General features: G+C 37.3%; 1 protein-coding gene and 1 pseudogene across 1 annotated transcript in view; both read right to left on the reverse strand.

Annotated features, from left to right (window-relative positions):
* Nucleotides 1-13,776, reverse strand: part of LOC103661765 — an 80,873-nt pseudogene that overhangs the window by 1,594 nt on the left and 65,503 nt on the right.
* The window catches only part of ARSJ (arylsulfatase family member J), a 75,188-nt gene continuing 65,838 nt past the window's right edge, over nucleotides 4,427-13,776 (reverse strand). The window contains exon 2 of the mRNA XM_008689456.2: nucleotides 4,427-7,465. Within this exon, the coding sequence (XP_008687678.1) occupies nucleotides 6,061-7,465 (1,405 nt within the window). The 3' untranslated portion in view covers nucleotides 4,427-6,060. The remainder of the gene's footprint in view (nucleotides 7,466-13,776) is intronic.

The following is a 13,776-nucleotide window of genomic DNA, read 5'->3' on the forward strand; positions in this document are numbered from 1 at the left end:
GGGGGGGGGGGGGGGGGGGGGGGGGGGGGGGGGCGGGGATGAGGGTAGCTCTATACATTCATCATCTCTTTATGCTGGGGAACTTAAGGAGGAGAGGAATTAAGATGTCAATAATCTGTTGGACACAGGTGTCTATGTGCCTAGCCCTGTGGCAGGAAGTGGACTCAGGGATGGATAATGAAGGTATAAAAATGTAAAATGTGGGGCCATAGAGGACAGAAAGAAACAGCCCAACCATAGCCCAGATGCTACGAAGTACACAGGCATGGAGCCAAACAAATAAATAGGGGAAAAACCTCTTCACTTACTGCATACCTGGTCTGACTGTCACTGCAGCCACTTCTCCCAGCTGGGAAATAATAGCTTATCTTGGCAGCCGTCACTGTAATCCTTGAAAGGCTAAGTTACCTCTTACGGCTTTGAGCAAAACCTGAAGGAAAGAAAGACACGTTTCATAAAAAGACTGTATACTTTATTTTTACACATATGTGGGCATCTTCACTGGAAGATGAAGACCCAAAGAAGTCGCTAGAGTTGAATGCTATGTGCTAGGTTGGATAAAGGGTAGTAAATTATGAGAACGTGACAAAACAAAGGGGTCTAGGCTAGGGCAGTTAATTGTGGAAAAGTGACTAGAGAGATGAGGATCAGTTTAACAAGTTTGTACAGATTTCTCTCAGCCTTCGGTCCCCTTCTCTGGTGACGAGAATGTCTTCCTTTCTCCTGGTACAGGGAAGGCACCTTTCATGAGAGTTTTATCTCCTGCCTTCCAGAAGAAAAAGGAAGGTCAGAGGTCCCTTCTTGCATCTGCCTTTTTAAATTTGCCTTTAACTCACTCAAAGTAATCCATATGCCAACGCAGCATATTTAGGGGTGATATACTCAAAACCCCTACATTTTGTTGCTGAGTTAAGTGTGACTGTATAGTAGAAAGTAATGTGGATGCTGTATGCTTTTAATTCCCTACCTCCCAGGTGCTAGAGGACATTGGTACTCCAATCACACAAAGCTACAAATAGAGAAAGGTCAGTGGGACATTTATTAGAATGTATCTCCGTGACTGATGAATGATGCTATCATTTTTTTGCTGAAAAAGAGCCCCTGGAAGTTCTGGTGATGGTGACATGAGAAAATATAGTTTCAGATGCTACATAAAAATCAAGGTTTTGTTTTTGTTACCCTTAGTTATAAAAAAAATTTTTCTCATAGTTGTTTAGGATTTAGAAGTTCAGTTGAAAGTATCCACCAGTCATGTACAACTCTCAAGGCGGAAGGAACATTGATTCTTTAAAATATTGTTTCCAGAGAGATTAATATGTCCTCTTGAAAATTGTTTTCGGAATTTTATTCTGAAAGACAAATTTTACTTTTCTTTGATTCGTAAGATGCTCCTCACTTAAAATTTTCAACTAGAGAATTTCTACAAAGAGTGACTACGTAGACATTTCTCATAAGCCTATGTTATTTTCTTGCCCTTTGTGGTTGTGGGGATTAATTTTATACAAAATTGCAAAAACCTAGAATATAGGATTGTAGAAGAATTTGAGAGAAAGAAAATTTCAAGTCATAGATATGAAATGGAAGGTTAGGTGATGTGTTTGTCTGCCTAACTTGCAAGGACATTTTGGTGTCCTGGCTTTAATAATGCCACAGCTAGCCAATAAATCAACAGACTTCATAGATATGCTACAATCCAGCCTAAGAAAAACCTATCTTTAAAGAAGAATTCCTGCTCTGCCAAATTGGAGAGGTTTATAATAGAAAACCCAAGAATAGGAGCTATAGTCCATGTGGCTTCATAATTCTGTGAAGACATAGGGGTTTATTTGCTATTTATGTTTTTTTTTCCTTTCACCACTTGCTACAAAAAATTATTCACAATTCAAGCCCCCACCTCTCCTTTCTGGAAACTCTCATTTCAGCTAATGTATTCCGTGATATTCAAAGCAGTGTTAGAATAATAGTGTTCTGCCCTGTTAGGTAATAGATTATGTAGATAAAATTGGCTCTCAATTTTGTGTGACTTTTGCTTGGCTTTTGCTATAACACTCTGTTTTTATAACTATACATTATTAGAGTTACTTTTTATAGTGCTAGAAACGTCTGCATTTCACATTATTGCTATTATTCTGAGACAAGATATTAGGGATGATTAGTTCTATTTTCAACAGTGAAATCCCTATGTAAGAAATGGAAAGCCAACAACAACAAAAATAGGAAAACAGAAACTCAAGCAATGTAGCTGAACATATGGATATACATGATTATTTTATTTGTTCATTCAAAAAATATATATTAAATGCTGACTATGAGCCAAGTATTGCTTTATATACTGGTGATACAGATGTAAACAAAGCAGACATAAACCACCACTTTTAAGAAGCTTATATTCTAGAGGGAAGAGTCAGAGAATAAAGAAAATATGTAAGTAAAATATGAAATATATTAAAGGGTGAGAAGTGCTGTGGAGAGAGGTCAATTAGGGAAGAAGTGTGGGGGAGATGAGCATGTTTGATTATTTGATTTGTGTATGTCTCCCAGGAGAACGTATATGACCTGAAGGCAGGAACTCTGTCTGATGGTACTTGTCATGGGACCTAGCAGGTATCATTACACATGGCACTTCACAAATGTTGAATGAATGAGTGGATAAACTTGGTGTTGAATGAATCCTCCCCTTTTCCTGATCTGCTTTTTTCTTTTCACATTACTTTATATAGTACATATATACAGCAGTCCTAGGACCTCCAGGGGATGCCTGAAACCACGGGTAATATCTAACCCTATATATACTATGTTTTTTCCTATACATACACACCTATGATAAAGCTTAATTTATAAATTAAGCAAAGAGATTAATAGCAATAACTAATAAAAAAATAACGATTATAACAACACGCTGTTATAAAAGTTGCGTGAATGTGGTCTCTCTCTCTCAAATATCTTATTGTACCGAACTCAGCCTTCTTGTGATGATGTGAGATGAAAAAAAACCCCAAAGTGATGAAATAAAGCAGGTGAATGATCTAGACATTGGGACGGCTACTATTGACCCAACGATACAGAAGAAGGAGGAGCATCTATTTCTGGACTGCAGTGGACTTGGAGTAACTGAAACCGTAGAAAGCAAAATTGTGGCTAAAGAGAGGGACTATGTATATATAATATACATATTATATTATATTATACATAATATAATTTGCTTATTAGTTATGTTCATTATTTATTGTCTGCCTAACTTGGCAAGAGCATAACCTGCACAAAGGTAAGAGTTTTATTCATTTCATTCATTGATACATCCATCCCAAGCACCTAGAATTTTACCTGACAGATAGTAGCATTTAATAAATGTTTGTTGAATGAATGTATAAATTTTGAGAGGTAATCTTCCCTAAGAGGGAACAACGAATTTACTGAATTTATTAGCTTATGATGTAAGAATTTTGTGTGCTTCTTTTGGCAAGCCAGCTTATTTCTGCCAACACATATTCTGATGGCTACTGACAAATTCACAATTTGGGTGCTCAAGAACCCCTGAATAAAATGCCTAAGAAGCTAATCCTGATGCTAAATCCACGTACCTTGGAACAGCAAATGCTGAAGTGTATTTACCGTATACTCACTCGACGGTCAGTGGCACCATGTTTTCTCTATCCTTAAGATTTTCAGAAAGGGCCTGGTCAGGAAAACTGTAACATTCACTCAATTTTCTGAAAAACGAGGTAAGAGTATGTAGCTGTAGATGGAACACGTCCTTAGTAAACTTGACAGACCTGCGGTGGATGTTGTCACTGGAAAGGCACCATAAGGGTTTGTTGCTTGGCTATTTGTTGCTTTTTTATTCGAATAAACTGTTTTACAACCTTTCTCATCCAAAGCACATAGGCATATCCACAAATTATTTTCTGACAAAACTAGTGGGAAACTTACTTTTCAGGGCAGGACTTTCTTTTGTTCTGCTAGTAAAAAGATCAGAGGTTATAAAGACTCGCCATTTACACTTGAAAGAGCCGCCAACAGCTCTAGAAATGCAGCCTGAGAATCACAGTTTAGGAGAATGACACCAGAGACTAAACGCCCAGGATTAACACAGTTTTAATGATTAGGGCATGAAAGTCAACTGCACAGTATTTTCCTTCCTGGACACCTTGAAATACCTAGACATTTGCTGACAGCAATTGGAAAAATATTTTTGTTCATTATTAACAGATGACTATTATATTAGAGTTGAATTTCTTAAGGGCAAGACAGACTTTTTTTTAAAGATTTTATTTATTTATTTGACAGAGAGAGACACAGCAAAAGAGGGGACACAAGCAGGGGGAGCAGCAGGTGGAGGGAAAGGGAGAAGCAGACTTCCCGCTGAGCAGGGAGCTCGATGCAGGACTTGATCCCAGCTCCCTGGGATCATGACCCGAGCCAAAGGCAGATGCTTAATGACGGCACCCCAAGACAGATTTTTTTTTTTAAGATTTATTTATTTATTTGAGAGAGTGAGAGCGTGCAGCACACAATTGCGGGGAGGCGCAGAAGCAGACTCCCCACTGAGCAGGGAGCCCAGGATCATGACCTCAGCCAAAGGCAGCTGCTTAACCAACTGAGCCGCCCAAGCGCCCTGCAAGAGGCACTCCTCTTAAATCAGAGCCTACCTAACACCATGTGCAGGGGGCAGGTATTCTTGCAAATAGCGAACAACATCCTTGAAGCCATTTCCAGATAGAAGACTGTGGGCTAATTTATTTTCCTTGAAAAAGTTATGGTCATTAATAAGAACTGAAAATCACATCCTCACCATGTCCGCTTTGGGTAAGAGTACAATCATTGTAAATGTTACAGATTAACAAAATAATATTTTTCTCTATGAAATAGCCAAGTTGGAAACACCTCTTATTTGCAAAATCCGTATTATTTACTATGGTTGTTAGAAAATCATACCTTCAATTGCCTATTTGTAAGGATTTTTGTTGTTAAGATGAGTAATATAATTTTATCTAGAAATTAGATCAGGAAAGCCCACTAAATATGGTAGTGCTGTAAAATAAGTCATTTTAATAATAAAGACACATAAATAAAGTGTTTATGATAGAAACAATAAAGTTGTCTCTCAACCCCGTACAACATTGAATTTCCAAGTAATCTGTAAGGAATATATTCATCTTTTTACATTCAAAATAATGGTGATACCATTTTTTCTGACTAATATTCTTTTTATATTCTATGAATTCACACAGTATTACAGTAATTTATCATATTACAGTGCTTGGTAATCTTGAAGATAGGAAATAAACTTCTAACAGTATATAGAAAATAAAAATAAAATAATTAAAAGTCTTTTGTATAACTTTTTATGAAAACAAAATAATTAATATTTTTTCTGTAAAATAAATTATGTACTTTATGTTGAAATGTCATTCTGTTAAAGTGTTTAGAAAATAGTTACATTCACGTTTTGGCAGTGTGCTCAAACATTCTTATTTGCCATTCCCTCATGCACGATAAAATGAGGTGCAAGCTGTTTACATGGGAGAAAACAGCTTTTTTTCACAGGAAAGGAAATGATACATGAAATGGAATTAATTAAAAAAAAACCCCAAGTATCATAAGATAGAGATACAATAATTCACTAAGAAAAAATATTTTTCAAGGCCTTTTGAGGTGAGGCAACCTTTGTACTTGATCAAAGGTAGTTTTCATCACGCTACCCTGTAACTTCCATCAAATTAACATATTCATTGACTGCAGTTTAAAGCCACGTGGTGGGTCCGTTGACTGAAGCACAAGGGCTGAAATCCTTAATGAGCACTTTCACAAAGGAACAAAAGAAATAAACATCTCTATTCTCCTCCAGAGTGTGGCTTGCAAGGGTAGCACCTTTGGCACTGAATAGACCTGTTTTCCTTGTAGCCACCAAGTAGCAGGAATCTCTGGAGTGGCACGACCGGAAAATAAGTCGGGTGCTTGTGGCAGTGACACTACTGAGCCAGATTTGCTGGTTTACCTAGAAGACAGCTTAAAGACTAAGACTGACTTAAGTTTATCCGGACAGGAAAAAATGTGTACTTATCCGCGATACCGGCAAACACCTGAACGACAAATTGGAAATGCACCTGCCTTCTGCTGTTTCTTCTTTGTCTTACTTTTCTTCTGCTTTTTCTCAGCCTTATTTTTGCTGGGCTTCTTTTTCTTGTATTCCTCTTTATACCATGGTCCCCAGACTCCTCCATTGAGCCGAGGGTTACTTCTGGGGTCTTTGGGGGGGTACCTGACGGGCACTGCGGTTTTGTTGAACTGCGAGAGCCTCCGTAGGAGCTGCTTCACGATTCCAGGATACCTGTGAGACAGGTCCACTCTCTCATAGGGGTCAGCTGTGATGTTGAAGAGCCATACGCTTTTGCCAGTTGACAAGGTAATTCGTTCGTTGTGCCACCGGTTGGGCCCTAGGTTGCTGAAAGACTGAGGGGGAACCCAGTCGCTGTAGCCAGGGTTTCCTGTAAGCAGTTTCCAGTGCTGCACCCTGATGGCTGACTGGATGGCAGTGTTCCAGATCCCATAGCCTGCTGCCCAGGAGCCATTTTTTGCCTTGGTGTAAATGGGGTCAATGTTGTGCAAAATATCCACCCGGGGCGAACGAAGGCCTTCACTTATGGTTTCCCAGACATCATAGCCATCCAGTTGAATGTCCTCATCAATCTGTCCTTCAGCCAGTGAAATCAGAGTGGGGTACCAGTCAGTGATGTGCACAAGCTCTTTACACACCGTTCCCTTGTTTTTCAGAAGTGGGCTATGCACAAAGCCGACAGCCCGAATGCCCCCTTCCCAGTATGTTCCTTTGCTACCTCTGAGAGGCCAGTTACTACCTCCTGCTGTGGGCTGGCCGCCATTATCTGAAGAGTATATGATAATGCTGTTGTTGTAGAAACCATAAGTCTTCAGAGCCAGGGTCACATTGTTGATTGCTTCATCTAAGCAGGAAAGCATGGCAGCATACCTCCGTCTATTTATGTTGATAATGGATCTGTAGTGTTCAAAATACCTGCCAGGGGCTTGCAGTGGTGAGTGAACAGCTTGGTAGGCAATATATAAAAATAGAGGCTTTCTGGGGTCATGGGAAGCTAAAATTTGCTGAACTCTTTGAGTGTACATCTGTGTGGAGTAGATGCCATTGTCATAGTCCCAGGCAGCATTGTCATTTTCATACAAGTCATAGCCACACATCCCAGGACTGTCACATTTGTAGTGTGTATAGTAATCACCACTTCCCAAGAGGGAACCAAAAAAGGTATCAAATCCTCTCTTGGTGGGCATACATTCTTTTCTATAAAAACCCAAGTGCCATTTTCCAACCATATGTGTTGAATAGCCAACCTCCTTCAGCTTCTGAGGTAGGGTTGCATTGTCCAGAGGTAAGCAGTTGGGTTGGGTAGGTCTTATGATAGAATGTTGAAGTCCGGTGTGTATCTGATACCTTGACAAGAGTAAAAATGTTGTCAGTGCAGGATAAATGAGATATTACAATGATTCTTAAATTAAACAATGTTTCTATGAAGAGAAACTTCTCCCCAAATAAAATATGACCAATTCAGCATTTCTACTGTTGATTCAGAAGTCTTATCCTAATTAGCTTCATATTTAACATTTGAAATACATGTGCCTCTAAATCAGTACTTTTGAAACTAAGATTTCACCACTTATCTCAAAGTATTTTTTGTTTTGTTTTGTTGTTTTTGAGAGAGAGTGCGAGGGGGGCAGGGGGAGGGGCAGAGGGAGAGAAAATCTTGAGTATGGAGCATGGAGCCCTACACAGGGCTTGATCTCATGATCCTGATCATAACCCTGAGATCATGACCTGAGTCAAAATCAAGAGTCAGACGCTTAACTGACTAAGCCACCCAGTCACACCTATCTCAAGTGTTTTAAAATTCTTCTAATGGAATTAATCTGAATAAATTTTAATCTCTTAATTAATTATATGACATAGAAAACTAACATGATAAGGGAAAGGATGCAAATGTTAGAGTAGTATTATTATTAGTTTTAGTCTAGGGACCTCACATTAGCTCCCAAATCATTTCCTGAGATCTATTTCAAGCTAATTCTGAAGCACTAAAAATACAAGCAAAAGTTATATAAAAGTCTGCTGTTTGATTGTCAAAAAATATTTTATAATTAGTCCCCAACCTGTTAGATCTCTGTAAAGAGAAAGGAAATTTTTCTGGCTCACGATACATCATTTTGAAAAACCATTTTAGAGTAAGGGTTTTAGCTGATGCTAAAGAAGGATTACATTTTCCCAAAAACAGCATTAAACATGTCCTTTCATATTTTTTCCAGTGTCTCCATTAAAAAAAATATTACATTCACTTACAGTCTAAGAAAACAAAGCAACCCTTTCCGTACTTTAAAATTAAGTGAATGTTACTTTCCAGCATTGCTCTTTTCCCAGGGATATTTTGCCAAGGACTTTTCCTCAGAGACTGGTTATCATCACATAAGTGTATGAATTTTCATTTGGGTCAAGATGTGCCTATTAGTTCATGACATTTAAAAGCAATTGATTCTATAGTTATTATATAAGTTCAAAAGGACTTTTAAAATACAAAATACAGAAATTCTGAGAAAATAAAGATTGCAGAAGGTTTTAAGGTACATGTGAAAATATTCTTGGAATCAAGTTACAAAGAGTAGTATTGAGATCAAAATTTAAAATTTTTAAAAATTGATTTACCTGAAAGGCCATCATGTCATACATACCTTGGGTGAATGGTGCAATTTATTTAAATTTTCAAATGATAGTATAATGTAACTGTGAATTCTTTTGAAGTGTCAATTGCAGTAATTGATGGCTTTGTAGGATCCATAGGGAAATTTGGTCACTAATGCAAAGCACTATCCAACATGGGCCCTGTCTACTCTGCTGATCATTAAGCTGTCGAAGTTTCACAATTATCACAATTGTAGGTAATTTAAAATGTAATAAGCTCTCAGAGAAATAAGTATTTCACAAACATTATTTAGCACCAAATTCAGAAAGTACTGTTACTATCCTTGATGATTTTTGATTATCCAGTTCAGGAGCCAAAACACTTACTTGTGAAACCATCGATTTTGCATGAGCACATGACAGATTGGTAACACCTATCAATGTAAGCATTGAGTAAATTTAAAAATGGAAAAATCTGTATGGGCAAGAATTTTAATGAATTATTAACTCAATAATTCTATGCAGAAAATGTACTTGGCCAGAGTATCTATTCAATTCATTGAATGGCTAACCAATTCAAGTCTTTCTAATCAAACTGGGCATTTTCTCAGCTAGTACTAAAATCAAAAGTAATTGAGCCTTTTGAAAAGCATGAAATACAGAAAATGCTCAGACAAAGAAGAGTAGGAAAAAAGAGGTCTGCTTCTTTCAGGAGAGGGTACAGTGTTAGCAGATAAGTAAGAGACATCAGAACTATTAACTGTATGGTTTCTGTCTTCCCCACAACCTAGAACAGTTTTCATATTGGAAAATTTAGAACCAACAACATAGAGGTGTGACAGCAGCTCAGAAACAGAAGCGATCTTTTCAGGACAGACTCTTATTGAATGAATTCAAGACTTTGGGGCCAAATCGGTGGAGTTTGGGGTAGAATTTGGGTCATGGGTTAAGGGTAAAGTTTGGGGGTCAGACAGACCTGGGATTGAATTTGCTCCACTGCTTATTAGCTGTGTGACTTTGGGCAGTACTTAACCCTTCTGATCCTCAGTTTCCTCATCTGTAAAACAGGGATAATGATACATATTGGGTTGCTGTAGCACTGAAAGAGAGCATAGAATCTGATAAGGAGAGTCCATCAATAAATCACAGGTTTTGCTATTATTACCTCTGAGGTCTTAGTCATATGTTACTTACATATTTGTACAAAGTTTTATTATTTATGGGCCTTCTTTCATATGCATTATTACATTTAGTCCTCACTATAACAGTAAGAAGTAGGATGCTTTTATGTTAATTTTATAGATAGAATAGAGATATAGAGATGACCCCCAACACCTTCAGCCTGCCCCACCAAGCTGTGAAATTGATTCCTGAATGACAAGAGTTAAATCTGATGCTCTCTCTATTCTTTTTAAGAGTTAAAATCAGTACTTCTTGAAAAATCAAGGAGCTGGGGAAAAATGCCATCAGTCTTGAGAAGCAAATCTGTTCTAACTTTCTAATTAAAGATAGGAAAGATTTTTGTAAACCAAATAGTGAGGTTTATATTGATCCCAGAAAAATTTGAGAATGATTTTTTAAGTAGTTGATTTCTGAGCATTTTAGAAAGCTAAGTTAGCTGCATTTTCTTTTCTTTTCTATTTTATTTAAATAAAATTAGGTAAACAGCTTAGGAAAATGTTGGGCATTTAAAAAATCTACTCATTTTCTTATAAAATAATGAAAAAATAACTATGGTAACAGTGTATATTCACCATAAGAATGATAATGTTACACATTAAAACCAATCAAGTCATGTGGATAATTTTCATTTACATCATTTCTCTGGCTTATACAAGTCTGTGAGTGAGGCAGGAGTGTTCCATTTATTATTTTCATCTGATAAGAAAAACAAAACAAAAAAACCACTGAAACTCAGAGTAATTTAGTGGTTTGTCAAGTTTGACAGCTGTAAGTCTTGAAACAAAATCTGTAATCCAGATTTTTGGCTTTAGAGGCTTTTCCATGAACACTCACAGATTACTGAACAGCTAGACACATTTAAAGTTTGGGTTAATTTATTTGCATTAATCTTCAGTATTTATTCATTTGCTCAGTTAAGCAATATACTGAGTGTAAAATGTGTGCCAGGGACTAAGTTGCTGTTTGTTTTGTCCACCACCGCCTGGTACCCAAAGTCTTGATATCCTTAAGTGAGCTCTAAGTCAAGATCCTACTAGTAATGGGAATGACTTTAAGGTATGAGTTCTCTGAACCTTGGAATCAGGTGGGGTTGGAGACAGTGCTTTCAGTCACGGAGAACAGTACTGAACGCTAACAAATTATTTTCTTTCAGGAAGGAGATGGCTGGAATCCAGGGAAGAATCTTTGGCTTGATAGTGACTTTGACTTGGCAGCAGCAACTAGCATGATGATCAATAATTCTTCAAAATACAGTACGAAATAGTATATTGATTAATTGGTTGAAGACTGCTGATCTGGAAAGTAGTCTCTGGAACAATACAACAGGGCTCTTTCCTCGGCTTCAACACATTGGTCATTATTATCCATTTATTATTATAATCCATTATATATCCATATCCAATATCATCCATTATTATCAATGACTTGAATAAAGAAACAGAAGAAATTCTTATCATCTAGGAGGAATAGTTGATGTTATAAGTGGCATAATCAAGATTCAAAGTAATATAAATGACCTGAAATGTCAAAACAAAGAAGGTGAAATATAGATCAAAAGTTAAGAAGTACTCAAAGAGTGAAGGGAATATGTCAAAAAGATGCAGAAGCCTGAATGAAGGGGATCTCACTGGCCAAATATGGGACAATGTGAGTATCAAAATAAATAGTGATAGTAAAAAATTATACCCACTGAATAAAATAGGAAAAGCTGAGTCCATACTAATATAAATAAATCGGTAAATAATAAAGGCTTGCTATGGAACGAGATAATGACATAGTCGCACAGTATCTCCCTGCAAAACATGTGGTAAAAGAGTAACTGTACAAGGATGCTTTGGTGGCTCAGTCAGTTAAGCATCTCCCTTTGGCTCACGACATGTTTCAGGGTCCTGGAATCGAGACCCACATTGGGCTCCTTGCTCAGTTGGGAGCCTGCTTCTCCCTCTGCCTGCCACTCCCCCTGCTTGTGCTTTCTCTCTCTCTGACAAATAAAATCTTTGAAAGAGTAACTGTACAGTGAAAGCACCTGATAAACACCATATTAATCAAGTGATCAAAGTTAACATCACCAATAACTGGGACAAACCAACATCATGTGCTTCCAGATAGGATGCAATTGAGAGGAACACAGCATTGTTTCTGTGCTGTGCCAGCCTAAGATGCATAACTTGAATCTAATCCCAAGAAAACAATGGGCAAACCCAAACTGAGGGATAGTCTACAAAATAACTGGTATTCAAAAGTGTCAAGATAATATATGTCAAAGAAGGAACAAGTGATGTTTCCAGTTTGAAAGAGAATAAGGAAACATGACAAATAAATGCAACATGTGATTTTGAATTGGAATAGCTATGATAAAGGACATACTTTGAGAACTGGCAAAATTTAAATAGGGCCTAAGGATTAAATGGGAATAACAATGTTAATCTGCTGATTTTGACTGTCTCGTGACCAGCGTAGAAAGAGATTTTGTTTGTAGGAAATATAAACTAAAGCATTAGGGGCGCCTGGGTGGCACAGTGGTTAAGCGTCTGCCTTTGGCTCAGGGCGTGATCCCGGCGTTATGGGATCGAGCCCCACATCAGGCTCCTCCGCTATGAGCCTGCTTCTTCCTCTCCCACTCCCCCTGCTTGTGTTCCCTCTCTCACTGGCTGTCTCTATCTCTGTCAAATAAATAAATAAAATCTTAAAAAAAATAAAAATAAAATAAAGCATTAGAGATGATGGGGCATCAAGGTTGGCAGTGAACTCTCAAATGGTCAAGGAAAAAATGTTATTTGTGTTGTACTTGTATGGTACTTGACTTTTTCCGTAAGTATGAGATTGTTTCAAAAAATTTTTAAAAAGTGTAAGAAAATCTAATTGGGATAAACGGAAGGCACTGCATGTTAAATAGCAACGATTTACATGTTTGTTATGGGTCTGGGAAGTTGGATATATCAGACTGAATTTGAAAAAAGCAAAACAGAAAGCTAAAATGCTAATAAGATCTTACATTATATAAGGGCAGTGTGCAAATTCTAAGGAGTAATAATCCTACTCTGTGCTAATCAGAACATATCTGGAATAGAGTATTCAATATTTAAGCATGCTCCCCCAAATATATGTACATTTATTTATTTATAAATGACACATATGCACTACTGCACTAATTTATGAACATTGTAAGCATACACAAAACAGAAATGAAAAAGAATGGGATAAAAATAAATATAAATAGAATTTCTGGTATTTGTTCTTGTATCCTAATGAATGATCTTGCATTGCCCTGGGGTGTATGTATTCCAACGTGGAGACTGCTGGTGCAGAAAGTTGATAGTAAAGAGATGAGGATTGAAACACAGGAATCAATGAGAAGGCTATTACAGTAGTGTAGGTCAAAGATGATGGTGGCTTGGACTACCACCTAGTGGCAGTAAAAATGGAAGTAATTGCATAAATCAGATGTATAATTTGAATTTAGAACTGATGAGACAAAATCAGTGAAGGGAGGGTAGTGGGAAAGGAAAAGGAAAAAATCAAGGACTTCTGAATTTGTGGCTTTCATATTTTGGTGAACAGTGGATGGACCAGCTGTTCTCTGTTTTGTTCCAAAGTATACAATTATGACCAATGGATAACATTACAAAATGGTAGATTGCAAAACAACAACAATGCAAACAACAACAACTACAAAACTCCACAAATAAAAAAAGAAAAGAAAAAAAACAACAAAATGGACTACATGATCATCTTCCAGAGATTCTGTAAAAGACGTATCTCAATTGGGAAAGGAGTACTAGATTACGTCAAAGATGCCTTCTGACTCTAAGAATTCATGGATCAAGGATGACAGGTCAATGTTTCCTTAAAGAATGTGTGCAACCTCAGAGTAGCTTTACAAAAACACGTTT

The sequence above is a fragment of the Ursus maritimus genome, unplaced genomic scaffold (assembly GCF_017311325.1).
Source record: "Ursus maritimus isolate PB19 unplaced genomic scaffold, ASM1731132v1 scaffold_11, whole genome shotgun sequence".
Classification (NCBI taxonomy): domain Eukaryota; kingdom Metazoa; phylum Chordata; class Mammalia; order Carnivora; family Ursidae; genus Ursus; species Ursus maritimus.